This window comes from Anser anser (genome assembly GCF_964211835.1).
Source record: "Anser anser genome assembly, chromosome: 17".
NCBI classification, from domain to species: domain Eukaryota; kingdom Metazoa; phylum Chordata; class Aves; order Anseriformes; family Anatidae; genus Anser; species Anser anser.
Window position 1 is genome coordinate 3,829,925 of NC_139738.1, and position 18,072 is coordinate 3,847,996.

General features: G+C 50.8%; 1 protein-coding gene across 12 annotated transcripts in view; it reads right to left on the minus strand.

The window, feature by feature from the left end:
* The window catches only part of SAMD11 (sterile alpha motif domain containing 11), a 173,302-nt gene that overhangs the window by 52,916 nt on the left and 102,314 nt on the right, over positions 1-18,072 (minus strand). For 11 of the 12 annotated variants that reach the window (XM_083803253.1, XM_083803254.1, XM_083803255.1 and 8 more), the window contains one exon: positions 11,744-11,794. The exons of the other annotated variant lie outside the window; for it this stretch is intronic. In XM_083803253.1, the coding sequence (XP_083659379.1) occupies positions 11,744-11,794 (51 nt within the window). The remainder of the gene's footprint in view (positions 1-11,743; positions 11,795-18,072) is intronic. 12 annotated transcript variants of the gene reach the window in all.

The window sequence follows — 18,072 nt, forward strand, 5'->3', positions numbered from 1 at the left end:
CATCCGCACAGGGACGCACGTGGGCACTGAGAGAGTGGGAGGCATCAGACACCAAGAGGCAACCTGGCACTACAGCAACAGGAGCTGCAGATAGAGCTGAGATAAAAAGAGGGAGTGATGCTCTCGGCAGACACAAAATTTCCTAGATCCAAAAGCGGCAAGGCGCTTTGCTGAGGAAATGGCAAACGAACGTCGCCCGGGATCAGCCTGGATCAGTCTTTTGCTAATATTTAATCAACCCAAAGGCAAGCTGTGAAAACCCGGTCAGAAATGTATGGGTGGGTTTGAAGGGATGCAAAGTAGGAGATTGATGCCAGGTTTGGAAGAGAAGAGAGGCTCAGAAAAGTAGCACGGGAGGAAATAAAACTGAAAAATATTTCTTTTTAAATATGTTTCACCAGCTCTCCATCCCCTTAACGATCACTCAGTAACTGCAGGGATTATATTAAATTTTACTGATCGATACCGTTGCCATAAAACTGTCCCGACCCTCTGCCCCTCCCTCCAATAAAGAAAAAAAAATCCGATATGCAAAAGGAGGGATGTCAGGGCCTGCAGAGGGAGAGACGCGAGGACATTGATTGAGGCAGGGGGAGCCGGGGTGGACGAGCCGAGCACCTCCGCGCAGCCCTCCTGGCTCAGCGGGGGCACGCACGGTGTTCCTTCCCCATCCTCGTCCGGATTTGTGTCCGGTTCAGGGACCTATTTCAGAGGTCCCCCTGGCTCGGGTACCGGAGCCACACGCTGCTTGCTCTGCACTGACACCCTCCCTGTATCACATAAACCCGCCCGAGCCAGGCCAAGTCCCTCGCCAGCGCGACGCGAGTTTGCAGCTCCGAGGAAAAAACAATATTGCCAGACCGTGCAGCAACCAAAGTGATTTTTCTCCTTCCCCACCAACCTCCCCCCCACTCTCCGTCCCCCCAGAAGACAAGACCCTGGTTCGGGGATGGGACAGGACCGCTGCCAGAGGCGGTCAGCAACCAGCCGAGCCGCAGGGGTGGCCCGAAGCACAGCCCACGACGGGACGAGCATGTAAATGAGCCCGTGCCTGCGCGAGGGGAATAATGAGCTTTTTATGGAAGCCATTAAAAGGAAAACCCAGATTGGTCTATAAATACTGTTGCATCATTACAGCAGCGAGAAACAACCTTATGTAACAGCACGGCTATGCAATGTCAGGGCTGGTGGGAAATTACCACGCAGAGGCTCCTGCTTTTTTTGGTTAGTATTTTCTTAAACCCAAAACAAAACTGATTTCTGATTTCCAAAGCAACAAATACACTCCAAAAATAAATAAATAAATAAAAAATCACCTTCTACCTCCCTACCGTGTGCAGGTGGACCTGGGGCTCGCTGGAAGCACAGAGGTGACCGGGGACTGCCCGCACCGCACTGCTGCTGGAGAAATACCTGACTGCAGCTCCCCCGTAAAACGCCACCAGCATCACTCCCTTCCCCTTAACATCCAGCCTCTGAGGGCCGTTTCAGCACAGATTCATTGAGTTTAAGCCCCGGAAGGAACTGTTATATCTGGCACATCCAACCTCCTGCACAGACCCTGCCAGGAAGGCCCACCCCGTAAGAGGGTAATAAAAAAATCAGGTGCCCAGGTAAGAGGTAATAAAAAAATCTCTGCCCCTCGGGAAGCAAAGAGAGAGCCTCCACCTCCAAACCCCAGGCAGACTCCGGATTCACAAGATAAAATGAATCCTTGCAGTTTCTTCCTCACCAGCGTGTCCACTTCCCTAGCGAGAGGGGGGAAAAAAAATAAAGGGCGTTTCGCAGGATGACTGCTGTGACTCCCTGCCACCCGCACAGCACCAGGGCAGTGCAGGCGTCACCGTCCTCCCACCCAGCAGAGCTGGGAGTCGCCTCGGGCTGTGAAATCCAGCGCGCCGACTTTCTCCTCGGCATCCCTCGCCGTGCCCCGGCATGGCCTTTGAGTGCCAGCGGGCCGCGCGCGGCCAGGCAAGGTCAGTGCCTCCGACAGCGCCGGGCGCTAAGCCCAGGGTGCCTGAGTCAGCAGGAGCAGGGGAGGGCTGGGGATCGGGGAAAGCTGGCGGCTCAGACCGACCGGGGGGCTCTTCCCCTCCCCTCTCCCCGCTTATCACCTTGTGTGCAGCACAAAACACCCGGCAGCAGCCCCCTAATCGCGCGGCGCGCAGCCAATACCTTCCCTCGCGGGTCGACGGCGGACACGGCAGCCAGAGCAGGATAAGACCTAAAAGCTGGGCACAGGAGGATTTGGGTCAAGGATTTGAAGGCTGCGATCAGGCGACTAATAAAGAAGTGGCTGGGGCGGGGGAGCAGCGGAGTTTGTTTCTCGGTTGAACAATAGGCAGCGTGACCCGCTGGCAGCCCGTGTTGTCACTTTTCCATCAGAGATAGGCAGATAAGCCCCAGGCGGGGAAGCTGGAGGCAAGCGAGCGTTGTACGGGCGGCCCCGAGGAGCAGAGGGGCTGCCTGCCTCCTGCACGCCCCCCCCGTGCCACCCCTGCCCCTGTGCAAGGCGCCAAGCGGCTGGGAGGCGAGCTTGTGATGTGCTTCCTGCTTCCCTCTCCTTAATTCTCGCGTTCATCTCCACCTTCTCCATTTGCTGCCAAAGCCCAGACCTGGCGACACGTCGGTGGCCAGCGATGTGTCCAAGGACACCTGCGCGTGCAGAACCCAACTGGGCTGTCCACAAACCCAGCCTGGTGCCTGCTGAAGCGAACAGAAAGTCTCGCCCTGCCTCCACGGCCCCGAGAGCACGGCATACCCGGGGAGAATTCTGCACCCTAGGCTGAAGACAGAGGCATGATTTCCAACAAGCAAAGCTCAGGGCACGGTTGCCTTTCTTTCCATGCGCTCCTGGGTTATATCTTTATTGCTCACTCTTCTGGTTGCCTTCTAACACTTCACCATTTTAAAAAAAAACCTCTCAGTCACTCTCTGTCCTTCTTAGACATCAGTCTTCGTGGACCTTCACACATTTACCAGCACCCAGCTTCTCACACACCTCCTTCTGGTGAGATGCCACCCATCGGGCATGGGCAAGAAGGGAAGGAAAGGGGAAGAGGCAAGAAGAAAGTGAGCAAGTTTTACAAACTAAAGGGAGCTGAGACACCTGAAAGCCCCAGCCCCAAGCGACACAGGCCTAACTCTCCCTGCAGACTTATCTCAGGAAAAAAAAATCATCTTGCAATGTCCTGAGCAAAATGCTCATAAAATTTCATTAATGTTCATGACAGTTCATAAAAATGATCAGTAGAGCTGGCAACTCCAAAATGAGGTGGAAATAAGTTTAAAGATGTTTTTATTGTAATCCTGCTTCGTCATTCAGCTCTCCGCAAGCCCATAAATAAAAGGAAGATGGAACTACACGCTGATGCTGGACTGGAGATGGTGAAGAGATAAAGCACCGAGATGAGACACAAAGGCAGTCACTAATGGCACCTGACTCTGACAGACGGTTTGACTTGTGCCCGTCTGTGAAGGTGCCACAAAAGCATTTGGCAAGGGGAATTCCCACCCAGCATTTTAGCCTTGGATTTCCCTTCCTGCCTGCAGTAACGCAGATAGGGCTCCCGAGTTTGAGAAACTATCCGACAGACCTAAGGCGTCTTGAGTCCTGTATTTCCACCAGAGTTGCAACCTTGGAGCCAAAAAGCTTACTGTGCCGCGGGACAAAGGGGCACGGTGACTTCTGGGAAAGGGAGAGGGCCACAGAGCCTATCAGAAATAATGAGATCTCTGGGCACTCAAACACACGACTTGTCCCTTAAAAACATCTTTGACCTCTGCCTGCAGTGCACACAGCCGCTGGGCAGCACAGCACCCGTCACGGCCTCCCCAGAGCTCAGGACTTTCCGTAACGTCCATCTTCATCGGCCCTGCCACGAGCGTGCAGGCGTCTGTACGTCTTTCCTCTGAGCATCCATCAAGGCCGTGCTATGGATCCCTCCTGACCACAGCCTGCAGCTCACCTTGGCCACTAGTAAAAGAAGTTCCACTAGGAGAAGAAGGAAGGCAACCACAGCAATCAGAAAAGCAGTTCTGGGGGCTAAAATCTCTCTCCGTGTTGCTCTTCCCTGCCTCTCCACTACACAGAACTTGCGAGACAACCTCCACCACTCCCTGCCTCGCATGGGATCCCTCCCTCCTCCCAGAACCACACCATCTCTTCATTTTCCCATCCCTCATTTCCCAGGGTCTTGCTGTGGTTTATTTATTTAATTTATAAATCCTTCGCTCAGTCCCACAGTTCGTCATTAGCGCCAACCTGATCATCCCAAAATCTGCCCCAAATTTCCCTCAGATCCTACGCCTCCCATGCAGGATCTCCAAACGTGTCCCATAAGCAGCACTTCTGAAATCCCAGTTCCTTGTCAGATCCCAGTCCCACCCAACCTCACCCTCTGAGCCACGCAGCAGCTCCTGCTGCCTGCATGCAAGTGCAGCGAAGGGCTAAAAGATTCCTTTGCCTGCAGCACCAGATAGCCTGGAGGTCCTGATTTTTCTCCTGACAGGTTTTTTTGGCCGGTCTGATTTGCACCGAAATCAATGGGCTCGTCCCGCTGACGTGCGGAGCATTCCCTAAAGCCTTGGACTTGTCTGGATGCCGCGTTCCAAAGTTACTGAGTAATGGACAAACAGAAATGTTGTGCTCAGCCAATAAAAAGAACGTGTCACTGACATGCAGCTGGTGTGCCTAATGGATATAAGGTCCCTTAAATATCCCAAATTCTACTCATTCTCTCAATTCATTAAGCCGCTTGCTTTGAACTGATGAAATATTAAAATACTCAGATGAGTGATTTTAAACGGGTGATAAGGTACAGGTTTAGGCGATGAGCAGTGGGAGCTGATGATCCACAGGAATCACTCACATATCCAATGTATTAAGGGCAAGGCAGACTTAAATAGGAATCCTTTCAATTTCCCAGTAGGGTGTGAGGAGGGCAGTCAGAAAACCTCCTATTCCAGAAACACGCCCTTGGAGTTTTGATCCAACAGGCAATGCAAAAGCAGGAGGACACTGCTGTACGCTGCTGAAATGCGCCAAGAACGCTCCCCAAAAGCTGCAGCCAAGGGTACAACACCTCAACACTATCCCAAGGCCTTAGGATGTCTTCACAGGTTTGGTTTATCCAGGATTCTTTCCCTTGCTTTGCAGGTATCTAAGAGCTTTTCTCACCTACCTTATGTGAAATATAATCGTATCCTTCTAGCTTTGAAATGAAGGCTAAAACTGGTTTATCAGAGACCTCTCCACCTTTACCATTTCTCTGAATCTCTGCCAGTACCTAAATGGTCTCCCTTCCCCAACACCAAATGAAGCATTCTGTGAATGAATATAAGGGCAAAGAGTAGCACTAATGAAATAATTATTTCAAATGAAATAATGCTTTTCAGCAAGCCAATATAGTAATTTTCTCCTCCCAGCTCATCCATTCTTCCCTACAAGCATGTTCATCCCAGAACCTGCACGAAGAAGGCCACGGATAACTCCAGACCTACAGGAAAGGGAGAAACAAAAGCCACCCGGGTAATTCTGCTCTGCACAGCTCCTTGGAAATCCCAGACCTAACTCACCGCGCACGTGGGCCCTGGGGAGCATCCTGCCAGCAGCCTCCGTGGAGTGCAGGGCACACCACCACAAGCCAATTCCAGAGCTGATTTTCACCAGTGCCTTCCAGCGAGGTGGTGTCCAGGAATGGCTTTGTTCCCTGCCAGCCTTTTGCGGGTTTTAGGTTCGCAAAAAAGGGAAAGCAAATATCTTATAGCACACAGCCTGAAGTCTGCAACGTTGCCGTCTGAAGCCCTCACGAAGCAGCCGATGGAGGATCAGGCTCCAAATAAAAACTTGGCAGCTCCTCCCATTTTGTCTCAGTATCTCAGTGCTCACACGGACACTTTGTGGGGGCTCAGGCAAGCAAAGCAAAAGTTGCTCGTACCTTCCTACAGACCTGGAGGCTTAGCTCCTTGGCCGAACCTTCCCACGTGCTCTTCATTCTGACGCGGCATGTTCTGTTAACGTCCGTCAGTTACACGGATTTGGTAGGGATTTACTTGATTTCTTGTCTTCTAGTTAAACAAAAGAGCGCGTCCATTTACTTGGGCAGCTATTGTCTAAAACCAAACAGGTATGTCCCTGTTTGATGAACAAACCGCGCTCACCCACCTGGAAAGCCTTTTCCTTCCAACATATTGTGTCCGCACAGCCAGGCCTTGCCTGCCAGCAGCAGCATTAGCCAGGAGCTTCCTTGTATTTATTGGCTTTGCCTTCAGGAAGCACGTCCTGGTGCAGAGCTTTAACTTAAACAGCCACAAAGGTGAGAGCTCTTTGTATATTCCGCCAGGATGAGGATTAAAACATTTCCGGAGGCAGTCTACGTCCCACAGACGCAGCAGAACTAAGCTGCAAGGGCCAAATTCAGCATCGTGATGCATAAACGTCCTCCCCACACCGACCCAGAAGCCACGGTTAATGCCTTCAGTGGTCTTTCTCTGGGATCTTTTTAAGCTTTCTGCAGCATGCAGTCAAGAGTCAGCTCCACAGCTGTCCTCCAAAGTCAGCGCGAGTTGTGGAAGCAGCTCCGTACGTGTTGTGGAAGAAATCAGGGACCACCAAGGAAGGTGCAGGCAGGTCCCCATTTGAAGGCACTCCTGTTCCTCTGAAGCTGCTTGCTTTTTCTGCTGTAACTTCATTTACGAATAAACATTTCTGACCAGTATCAGCTCTTTTGGCAGCATATGCTACAGACTGCAGGGCACTAAAGGCTCACATCTACCTCCCAGCTGCTAAAAGCTTCTTGTGACCTTTCAGTCCCTACTTCAGGTCTTCCAGATTAGAAGGCAAAAGCTTATGAGGAAACATAAAAAAGCAAATAAATAAATAAACAGGCAGCCCAGAAGCCAGCTTGTATCAATCCTCAGAGGGCAGTGCAGCAGGATGCTCGGGCACCTGATACCATTACCTGCATCGCTCAGCAATGCCTTCTGCTGAGTCAGGACCAGCCTTGACGTGGGCAGAACCATCTGCATTTCTGTTCTCCCCTGCTTTCCTTTTCTCTCCCGGAGTATCTTCCAAAGGAATGAGCTAAATCAGTGGATCTCCTTTTCTCCTGATCCATTTCCCAGATATTTTTCATCTGCTCCTTCCACCTGGCCTGATTTGTTTGCTGCTCTCTTCCTTCTTGACTAACGTGTTTCGTTCCTCCTTAAATACCCTTTTCTAAACGGGACACAGCTGCACCCCACAGACCAAACATGTACCTGGGGCAATCCAGTTACAGCACTGCTGTTTCAACTCAGCCCTGGCTGTAAGGGTTTATGGCAGGGTGAAATTCACATGGCAAGGCCCACTAAGTACGTTCCAGGCAGATTTAAACACACACACACGAGATGCACAGGCTCTTGGCCAAACGTCTGCCTGCCTGAAACATATTCTAATCTGGTCCGTGCCCATCCAGAAAGGCTGGCTGCATACCACTGTAATCTTTGTTTAAACTGTGCTTGTTACATGCAGTTTATTTGCTCTGGGCACACGATGCCTTTGTTTTCCTTCCATGTCCTTATGCAGCCCTCATGCAGCGTATACCTGGAAGAAATTATCCCCTGGGAGGCGCAGAAAGCCTGGAGTGTCCCCCCAAGTGGCTTTGTCTTCATGCAGCAGTCAAGAGACTCTTCTTGCTTCCTCCTGCCTCTTTGTCACTGCTTTATACCTGTCCAACAAGTTCTTTGTTTCTAAAGACTTAAATGCTGCCTTGGGTTTTCTCTCAGAGTTTGCTCACCTTGCAGCCAGAGGAGAGCACGTGGCTGAACGTCGTGCTGCCTAGCCCCATGCCCAGCTATGCTCCGTGCCTGTTCGTGCAGCTTTCACCAAATTAATTAGCGTCTTCTTTCCTACCGTTCTTTAACATGGTCAACACTAAACAACCTCTCAACGTCCTTGCAAGCAGGGCTGGCTTAATTGCACTGACAGCAGCTTGACATTCTCGGATGGGCACCAAGTTTCTCCATGCTGAGCTGCATCACAGCGTGCTGTTAACACCCACGGCCTCTTATCTATTTCTCACTCACCTCCCTGCAGCTCCCTCAAGATATCGAGTGGCAACAAATGGAAGGAAAATCCTTTTCCTCCCTGGAACTCCTTTTTATTCTACAATTTATTTCCGTGCTATGCCCCAATCTCAGCAAGGTAATCCTGCCTGTGGTGCTGAGCAACTGGGGCTCACTGAAATCCACGGGAGAGCAAAGAGCGGGCTTTAACCTCGTGCTCGCTGTTTTAGATCTTGACAGGCTCGTCTTGAACAACTTTAACGCACTTCAGCAAATTATTCAATGAACAGTATGTCCACGCAAGGGAACTCTACCTCGAACGGGCAATTTTAAAGGAAGGGTATCTGTAAACAAAACCTCAAACCCAGTGTTATCTTCAAAGCTTGAAAGGGAAGGGAGCAAAGCGGCTGGCAAGACAAGGAGAGATCCTAATCTCCCCTTTGAGGACAATGCTCCTATCTCGAGCTTTTGGTTCTCTGCACCGAATGCCTTGTACCCAATTACACCCAATTACGTGTCTTCATCCAGGGCAACACAGACGGCAATTCCACGGTGGCTGAACCCAATAACCCGCGTACCCTCTGACAGCTTGGAAAGGAAGATCAAAGGCACGACAAAGAGGCAGGTAAATTAAGATGGCAGCTCTTGGACCTTCTTCATTTAACGTAGTGTGGCCAAGGGGGGGTTCATACAGGTGTGGTGCATCATTATGATTCCCTGGCATGGGTTTGGGGTGACCTGTGCAGCTGCCAGGCACTGAATTATGCAGGTCACCGAGAAGGAAGGTCAGCCAAACCTTTTTGCCGCCCCACGATGTATTCCAGATATGTCAGATGTTTTACAGAGGCGTGATGGCAACTTAGGTCACTTAAACATATACAACTTTTTTTTTTCTGGACTGACACACAGAACCCACAAATTATTTCCTTTGCTTCATAGCAGAACACGGGTTGTTTTCTTCTGAAATAGCTAGATGGGCACAGCTTCTGACAGCCGGACTAACCATACATAGTGGCAAAACTTGTGTTCCCAGGGGGAACCACCGATGTTCCCACCAGGCCAGAGCTAAGCTGAAGGGAGCAAACAGGCTGGGGGAGCCCAAGAAGTGTATTTGCTTTCATAAAAGACAGATCGTTATTTTATTCTGTGCATCGCAGGTTCAGAAATATTTTCTTTTAAGATGGGGAGTCTAATTTCCAAAGGTGTTTGCACCCTTAGCTGCAGCTGTATTAACCTGCAGGATCGTTGTTCATATGGCTATTAATTAAGGCTTGTGGCAGCACTTCCATTACAAACCTCTGCCTTTTAGGAGTTTATAACTCAGCCATAAAACTTTGCTCCAGGCTGAAATTTATCATGAAAGGGTCTGCCTGGAAGGAATCCATTCTTTTGTATTTTAGAGTCCCAAAAGCTTACAGCAACAAAACAGGGATTTTATTCTAAAGTCAGCAATACAAAAAAAAAAAAGCACAACAAAAAACCTTTCAGCTGTTTTTTATAGGGTGCTGGGTGAGATGTGCCTTCTAGACTGGCTCCTTGATGCTTACTGATCAGGGTGGGGTTTTTATATGCTGAACATTGAGAATTTAGGAATTATGGTTTCTTGTGCTTAAGGGACAAAGTCTGCGCTTACTTAAATACCAGCAAATCCACCCCTCTGCCCTCGCCCATTCCCCACTGGCACATGAATCAGTTCACGTTTCCCACCCTTCACTCCCTGCTACCCCCACTGAGCCTCAGGGGAGCGCCAGGACGTAATTCACGCCCAGCACTCAGATAGGATGGACTTGTCTCTCCAAGTGCACAGGTATCACCTTCACACACGAGTGCTGTCAACAGAACAGTCCAAACTGTCCTCACTTTGGGGTGTGGGCACCTGCTGATGGGTTAAAATGACAGAGAACATCTGTCCTTCACTTCTTTGCTGCCCACTTTCACCGTGGTACCGCAGTTTTTGCTGGGAGCGCACAGAACAGAGGTAGAAGCTGTTAGCACTGCGTTTGAAGGGCAGGTGATGGAGCTGGAAATCATCTCTGATACTCTCCTCCTGCCTCTGGTACTTGTATTTGCAAAATGTTCTGAGGCTTGCAGGTAAAACAGAGAAATGCCCACGTCAGCCACAACACCGAGGGGGATGGATGTCGTTCTGAAGCTCTCAAACACCGTTCCCTTGAGCAAACACTGCATTTACTGCACCGAGTCCTACACGTGTGAGATACCTAGCACGCAGTGAGTGCTTCCACAAGCAGTACCAGCAGCAGTAGTAGTACCAGTAATATTTTCCTACTGCTTTTTAATCTGTAACTGAACAGGAAGTTTACACGAAGCATCAGAAACTACTAGCACAACAGAAAAGTCATCAGCGAACTGCTGTTTGCAGGCAGACCCAACGGACCAGCATTCTGATTTCTAGCGCATCCAGAACCAGAGTCTGGGCTGCTCTGGGCCCTACCTACCTCCTGCTGTGCCCCCAGAAGCTTCACAGCTGCACAGATCATTTTTCGTTGTTTTAGAAAACAAGCAGCACCTGCCAGGCTCAACCTTTTCACCCAAATGGGGCAACCAAGTTTAGAAAGGGAATTTCAAAATTCCAGTTTTCTTTTTCGAATGAAGAGACAAGTATCTTAAGCTAGATTTTTAAAGCATTAGAAAAGTTGATGACTACTAGCAACACAGAGAAAATGCACTATTGAACACTACGCCCAGAGCATCAACTGACCACATCAGAGGTGACAAAGGAATATTCATGTTCGTAACTGGATATCTTTGATTCAGGAACTTCTACCTTGTTGGGGCATCTGCTACTGCAGGAAATCAGACTTTAAAACCAGCAGACCAGATTGGTTTGGCGATCTGTTCTTACAATTCTGTTCTTACGATTCTGTTCTTACAATTCAGAATTCAGTATCATCTCTATTATTTATGTTTTGTAAAATACTGGTCATTTTTTTGAATGTCCACTTTCTCCCAAGCTAACACATAAATGTTCTTGCACTGCATTTTGCAGCTGCAGCTCACCCAGCTCAGACTTCACCCTGCAAAAAGCAGAGCCCCAATGGCTCCAGAAGCTCCTACTGGAGTATGACCTCTACGCATGGCAGCTGGATGCCTACATATATAAGATTTTCAGGAGCAGGGCGTCTCAGCGTTATCATATTGTTTCCCAAGCACTGCCATCCAGGGAGTTTTGCTCCTTGCAATCACAGGCCCACCTTTTAAGGCTGCAATGCTTTAAGCTAAGTTTCCGAGCGACTCGGGAGCATCTTTGGCCTTCAATGAGCCTTTTGTGCAAAGGATCACTTTTGCAAATGAGATGCAGCCTCTCATGTCAGCTAGGAAATACACACATCTAGGGCCACCCCAATCCCACATTCTTCCAAAAAGGGACTAGAGTAAGCATATATTATATGCATATATTATATATTACAAAAACAGTAATGGGCTTTCTTTACAAGGCTAATCAATCCTCCCTTCCAACACAAAAATGAGTGTTTCTCCCCAAAGACAACTTTCCCCCAAATAAAAGAACAAAAGGAAGGATATTTGGGAAGGGGAGAAAAAGGAAGAAAGAAGGAAGAGGAAAACCCCCCAGCACCAACAATCAGAAATGTTCATTTACATCTAACAGCATCCACACGCCAGTAACATAGCAGAAACTCTTGGCCTACCATACAAAGAGGGTGCCCCAAAATGGTACCTGCAAGAGGTCTCTCGGAAGGAGATGTTTAAATCCCAGTGGGTGTGTATCCTGTTGACAAACAAACAGAGAGGTCAATGGCACAGGCTGAATGCTGCATCACTCGCCATTTACAAGAGCAGCTCCACCACGACAACCCACCCACGCTCCTCTCGGGCCCCCAACCCCTCCGCCACAGCCTCTGCGGGGTGCTGCGAGGGGCTGAGCACCCCCAGGGGGTCTCGCAGCGCTGTAAATGAGACCCGCAGGTGAGCTCCCTACCAGGCACAGGGGCAAGACGCTGTCTCAACTAATGGGGCACGTTCACAGGGAGCAGAAAGGGCTAAGCAGTGACATTTTATGAAGAAAACCCAAATACGGCTGCGCTGCGTTCCCTCCTCCACGCCCGCCCCAGCTGTAAATAAATTATTAGCAATTTCCCACCTCGGAAATTAATTTCACATACTCTGTCACTCTGCCTGCTGACAAGCAGGAAAAGCAGATCCGAGATGAACAACATCCTAAATTAAGACAGGGCGGCCAAGGGGGCTGGGTTTTGTTGTTTGGTTTTGTTCTTTTTTTGATTTTTTTTTCCCCTCTTTGCTACCCTTTTCAACAGGACAGCATCTGCACCCGCCCGGAGGGCTAAGGCAGACGCCGACCTTCTGTGGTCCGGCGTCTCCACTTGATAGCAGGGGCAGCGATCTCCCCTGGCACCCAGGGGAGGGCTGTGACCACCCGTGGCTCTCCGCGTCAGCGTGATTGATGAGGAGCCCAGCCAGCTGAGACCAAACCGGCACGCGAGCCCAGCTCCTCGCACGACGCCGCTCTCATCGCGGCGTCTGCCTGCGAGCACGCCTGGCTGTGCGCACAAACCGGCTCCTGCAGCCCGGGGTTCCCAAAAGCACTGAACAGAAGCGCCTGCAAACATCGCACGCCGCGAGGCCAAATGCGTTTTTGCGCGTTTTGAGCGTCCCCACGGCGCCCCTGCCCCTGTCCCCAGCTAGGGAAAGCAGCAGCGTGCAGCTGAAGAGTGCAGAAAAAGCCTAATCCAAAGGCTGCTGAAGCAAAAGGGACCTGTTCTGGTTTGAATGCGCCCTGAATTGGGCCAGAAAGCACTTAAGCATGAGCGGGGAAGTCAATGGGACATAACCCAGGTCTGAGTGGCTGCTCGAGTGCTTTCCTGAACGGGTGCCCCTGCTGCAGCCTGGTTCAGAAATCAGCTGCAAGCAATGCTCAGCACGGAAATAATTCCACATCCGAGACACGAGGCTTCTGCAGGTTTTACTAATGCGATACCTATCTTCTGTGCTCTCCCTGCAGGGCTGGCTCAGTAAGGGAGGCCGGCTGCTCTCCGAGTGGTTCTTTCAGGGGTGAGTACTTCTTTTAGGGGGTTGTTAGATTTTATTAGATATTAAGTTCCACCAATAAAGCTGTGCTCAGAACTGTACTTATTAGTTCCACATGTACCTCGTTTTTCCTATGCTACCTTCTCCTCATATGCAATGGTTTAGAAAACCTACCCCAGCTTTCCACCTTCCCAGCTTTTTGTTTGCAAACAGAAGTGGCAAAAGGTGAATCCCAGCTACTGAGCCTGCAGCAGGTAACAGTTGCTCTTCAAAGTTAAAATTCGGCCAACATTTGAGAACTTCTGGGAAAGCACAGGCCAAACTGGGGCATTGAGTAACATCTCCATGAGCAGAGGCTTGGTCAAACCGGGACACATTTGGGCTTTCCAGGTAAGCTGATGTGAATCCAAAGCAAACTGAAGCCAGCCCAAGCCCTCCTGGTCCTTCTGGCCCAGAAGAGAGTGCTGTTGGTGGGGATGGAAAGCCTGATTTTGCACTGCTCCATAAAATCCCTGACTTCTTGCACACACAGACCTCCAGGAGACCCCTTTAATTCCAGCTCAGCACCTTGCACGGTGCCAGGCAGACCCTGGCAGCTGCACAGTGGAAGTGGGGAGAGCTCCAAACGCCACCCAGCCACGAACTGCTGGAAATTGAACCATGAGCCTGACAAGGGACCTCGTGCTTCTCCTGTTTCTGTCTATAAAACATTCCTCGGTGCCCTCAAAAAAGAAAAAAAAAAAAGGCAAGAGAAAAGGAACAATCATCCCGCTGGAGGGTTTGTCCCTGAGCTATAGGTAGATTAAACACCGTGTTTGTCTAGCTAAAACTCCACGGTCCCTTTCCTGATGAAAAAAATGACGATTCGGAAAGGCAGCGTTACGGTGAGCTGCCCCACGGGGCTCTGAAGGCAGCAGCGCTCCCGCAAGCCCCGCTCGGGGTCCAGCAGTGGGCCACGGAGTGCTCGGGGGTGCTGGGCCACCAGCGAGCTGCTCAGGCCCACCAGGAGCTCGCCCGGGCTCGGGGCTCTTGTCCTGGGGCCGGCCCTGCAGTGATGCTCGCAGCCCTCCACAAAACGAGGCTCCTCGTGGTCTGCAGCAGGCCGGATGGAGCCCAGCGGTGCTGAGCGCCGGGGGAAGGCAGGGCTCCTAATGAGGCTTAGCCCAGCTCAGCTTCAAAGTGTAAGGACACCGCTTCAGAGAGCTGTGAGTAGCAGGGAGGGCCGGGCTGGTAGGAAAGGCACAGCTCAGATCCACGCAGAGGCAGAGACAGCTATCTGCCGAGATGGATAATTAAACACCCATATTTAGACAAATGAATAGGTGAGAATGAAATTAAATCCTAATTATCTTTTTGGGGGGGGCGGGGGGAGGGATGGGGAGCAGAACCAAGCGCTCCTTCCACGTCTCTATGCCGTTATCACCAATTAGATTTCTGAGGCTAATGTACATTTTGCTTTAACGGGTTATTCATCCAATTGAAATCAAATTACTAATAATTTGCAAGCTATCAGCTACACAAGCCCGTCCTTGGGTCGTATAGAGAATGGTGAGCGGGAGATGGTTCCTTACAAATTAATAACAGAAAAGGAGGGGGGGGGAATTAAAAACAGGCAGGCAGGACGGCCACTTCCATCTCTCCCACCTCCTCACCCAGCCACGATTTCAGGTGTAGTGTGGTCAGGTAGAAGAGCCCAGTACAAAAATGCCCCGCTGGGTCCCGTGGCAGCAGGCAGGGGCAGGATCCCAACAAAGGCAGGGCCAAGGCACTCGGAGGATGTAAGCAGGGGGTTCACAAACCTCTGGGTCAGGCACCCCGGCAAGGAGGGACCCGAGTGTCAGGGCTCGGTCTGTACCAAGAGTGAAATCACTCAAAAACGTACGTGAAACCAAAAAAAGGGATTTAACAGGAAGGGCTGAGGCTGCTCGAGTCATCTCTGGAGCCTGCACTGGAATGAGAAGCCAGCCCAGAAAAGAAAGCGACAGAGCTGGCAAAATAAGGGAGAGCAGCTGGGATAGTTTTTAATTTTTAAGTTGTTTTTTTTCCTTCCCTGTCATTTCTTTTTACTCTAGAGGCCCCTGCGGGCTTCCAACACCGGAGTGGCAACCACGGAAGAGGCCAAGGGAGGGAGCCAGGCGTCCCCGGCCACGCCAGGGGCAGCAGCAGCAGCCCCGTCCTGCAGCTGAGCCCCTGCACCGCGGCCAGCTCGCCTTGTGCTGCGCCTTTTGGCTCTCCGCATGCCATGGAAGCGCGGAAAACACCGGGCAGCGTCCAGCTACAGCGACGGGTCCCAGCTGCCAGGGAGAGAAAAACACTGACAAGGCTTCCCCACGTCCTCCGGTGCAGGAGAGTGCACTGAAGGGAGAGTGCTGGAGAAAGGGGGAACTACGGATGTCTGTCCAGCTGGCACAGCCCAGCACCACCACGGGCAGAGGGAATTCAGCGTGCCTGGGGCAGGCTCTAGGTGCCAGCACCGTGCATGGGAACGCAGAGCGTAGGCACGATGCACGTCGCAGTGAGCAGTTTGGGAGGATCTATGCTTGCAGGTGGCGTTGCCCAGGCTGCTTGGCTGGGTGGTCAGAGCGAGCTCCTTCCTCCTACCTGCTCTTTTCTCCTTCCTCCTACCTGCTCGTTGTTCTCCTAACAGGGTCTCAGCTTCCACAGCCTGCCTGCAGCCCCATCACGCTACCTGCAGCCAACGCTGCGAAGCTCGTGCAGGCACTGAACAGGGCAGTTCTTCCAGGGAAGCCCACACACGACGGCTGGAAGAATGGCCTAAAGATTACAGCAAGACTGAGACCTGGACTTGGGGTGTCTTGGTCATTCCCTGCCATGGAAGCGATGCTGTAAGGGTCAGCTACAGGGAGCCGCAGGCAGCCAAGAGCACTCACTGGATTTCATTCTCATGCTTCGCCTTTCTTTCCAGCCTCCTATCTCTATCTTGGGCAAGAAGGGATTTCTTGCTGTATCTTGTATTTTATCCTGCAACACCCCTGACAAGCAGCCATTGTCCTTCTCTCCCCCCCACCTCAAATATATGTCCTCATTAGGTCAACGACATGCTTCCTGGCACTCTGGACCAAGTCCAGCTTTTGCTTCCCAGATGGATCTTTAATATATTTATTGAATACGGGGGCTGTTATTAAGTGGTGTATGGTTCAGAGAAAAAGAGAGAAAGGGGGAGGAAAGAGGAAGAAGAGAAAATAAAGGGCTGCAGAGGAAGGAAGAAGGGATTGACTTTGACCTGCCAATTAACAGAAAATAGCCAGTGGAGGCTGTGAAAGAAAAGTGTCCTGAAGCATTAAAATCTCTCTCCAGCTCTAAGAGGGGCCCTGGCTCCCTCCTTTTGAGTCATGGCAATTAGGAGGAGGGCTATCGAGTCTAATCTAAGAGCCTGATTCATGGCTGGAGCCCAGAGAGCATCCTGCTCTGCCCCGTGTCCGCTCTCCCTTCAGTCCTACGCCGCCTGGACGAGCCTTGCCCACCCAGCCCAGACCCCAGGGATTTTGGCAGCAGGTAAATCATCAGCGCTGTGAGCATCACGCCATCCACCGAGCTCCTCCGGGAGGGGGGCGTCTCAAGGGTCTCCCCCCAGGGCAGCACCGGGGGGGAGTGCCTGGGAGCATTTTGGGAAGGACGAGGATGGCAGAGGCGGTGCCGTGTACCCTGCACATCAATGGGGAAGGCGCTGGGACCTCGCGGCCCTGAATTACAAGCAGGTGCGTGTGACAAATACAACGGGGGGTGCTTGGATTTGATCTTCAATCAATTAGGGAGTCAAAGAGCAGCAGCCTTATGGGATATCAGAAATAGCTTTCCACTTAGGAAGGCAGGCAGTGGAAAGGCTGACAGCCGCTAGCCATTAGGGCTGAGTGGAGGTCAGTAATTTTGCCATCAGAAAATGGATGCGGAGCGAGAACGCTGAGAGGTGGGGGATGCTGGGGGCAGGGGAAGGCACCCTGCCCCTCTGGGCTCTGTATGTGATGCACGGCAGCATCCCACCAGTCCTTGAATAAGCACCTTTGCTTCAAGTGCTGGTTTGAAAAAGCACCGCAAGTCCCACGGCAGGTGCTGGGCATTGGGGTCACGCTGCTGCCCCAGCCAGAGAACACGCGGGGACTTAAGGGAAGACTTAAGGGCAGTGTGAGGTTCTCCAGAAACCTCCCCAGTGCACACACAAGCATGCTGTTGCAGGACAACATTTGTTATCCTCTTATTCCTCCTCAAAATTGCTTTAATTTCAGAGCAATATTTGGCAAGGAACCCAGCCCCTTGTGTGCTCTCATCGTACAATCTGCTCCTACTTTTTCTCCCAATCCACTTTTTTTTAAATAAAATAACTTTAAAGGCATTTTCACCATACAGGTCCTTTTGTACTTATCCTGCCCATTACTTAGTCCAATGTACATATTTACTTAATATCCCATAAGGGTTCCTTCGATGCCTTCATGGTCGGTCAGATCAAAAACTTTCACCATTTCTAACAGGTGCTTAAGCATTACTGCCTCTTACTGCTAGCCACGCCGTCGCATTTTGCTGGGGAGTTAGCCAAAGCTGTTTCATGAGCAGTTCCCAACCTATTGTGGCAAATTTCAGATGCCACCATTACATCCCTCCTCCCTCTTTTCCTCCTCTCCCATACTAATGAAAAAGGCCAGTCTTAACAGCAAAAATTATGTTCTTGCACCTACAAGACAACGCTGGGCTTAAATCCAACAGCATGTCAGCATCTTGCTGTTAAAGCTGAGCCTTATTCTTCAGCTACTCTGAGCTTCCTCTGTTTGGAGATTTCCTGGGACAATGTAATGGAACTCCTTTAAGGCAGCTTCAACCTCAACATGAAAAGCTCCCAGGCTTTTGCAGAGGTAATGTGTTTCCCAGTAATACCAGTCAGAGTTTCCCAATGAGTCGAAGGAAGTTAATATGGAATTTGTAGTCTCAAATCTCTCTACGTTGCTTCGTTTTGTGTCTCGGATAAAGCAGAGAGGGGAGAACTAAGCC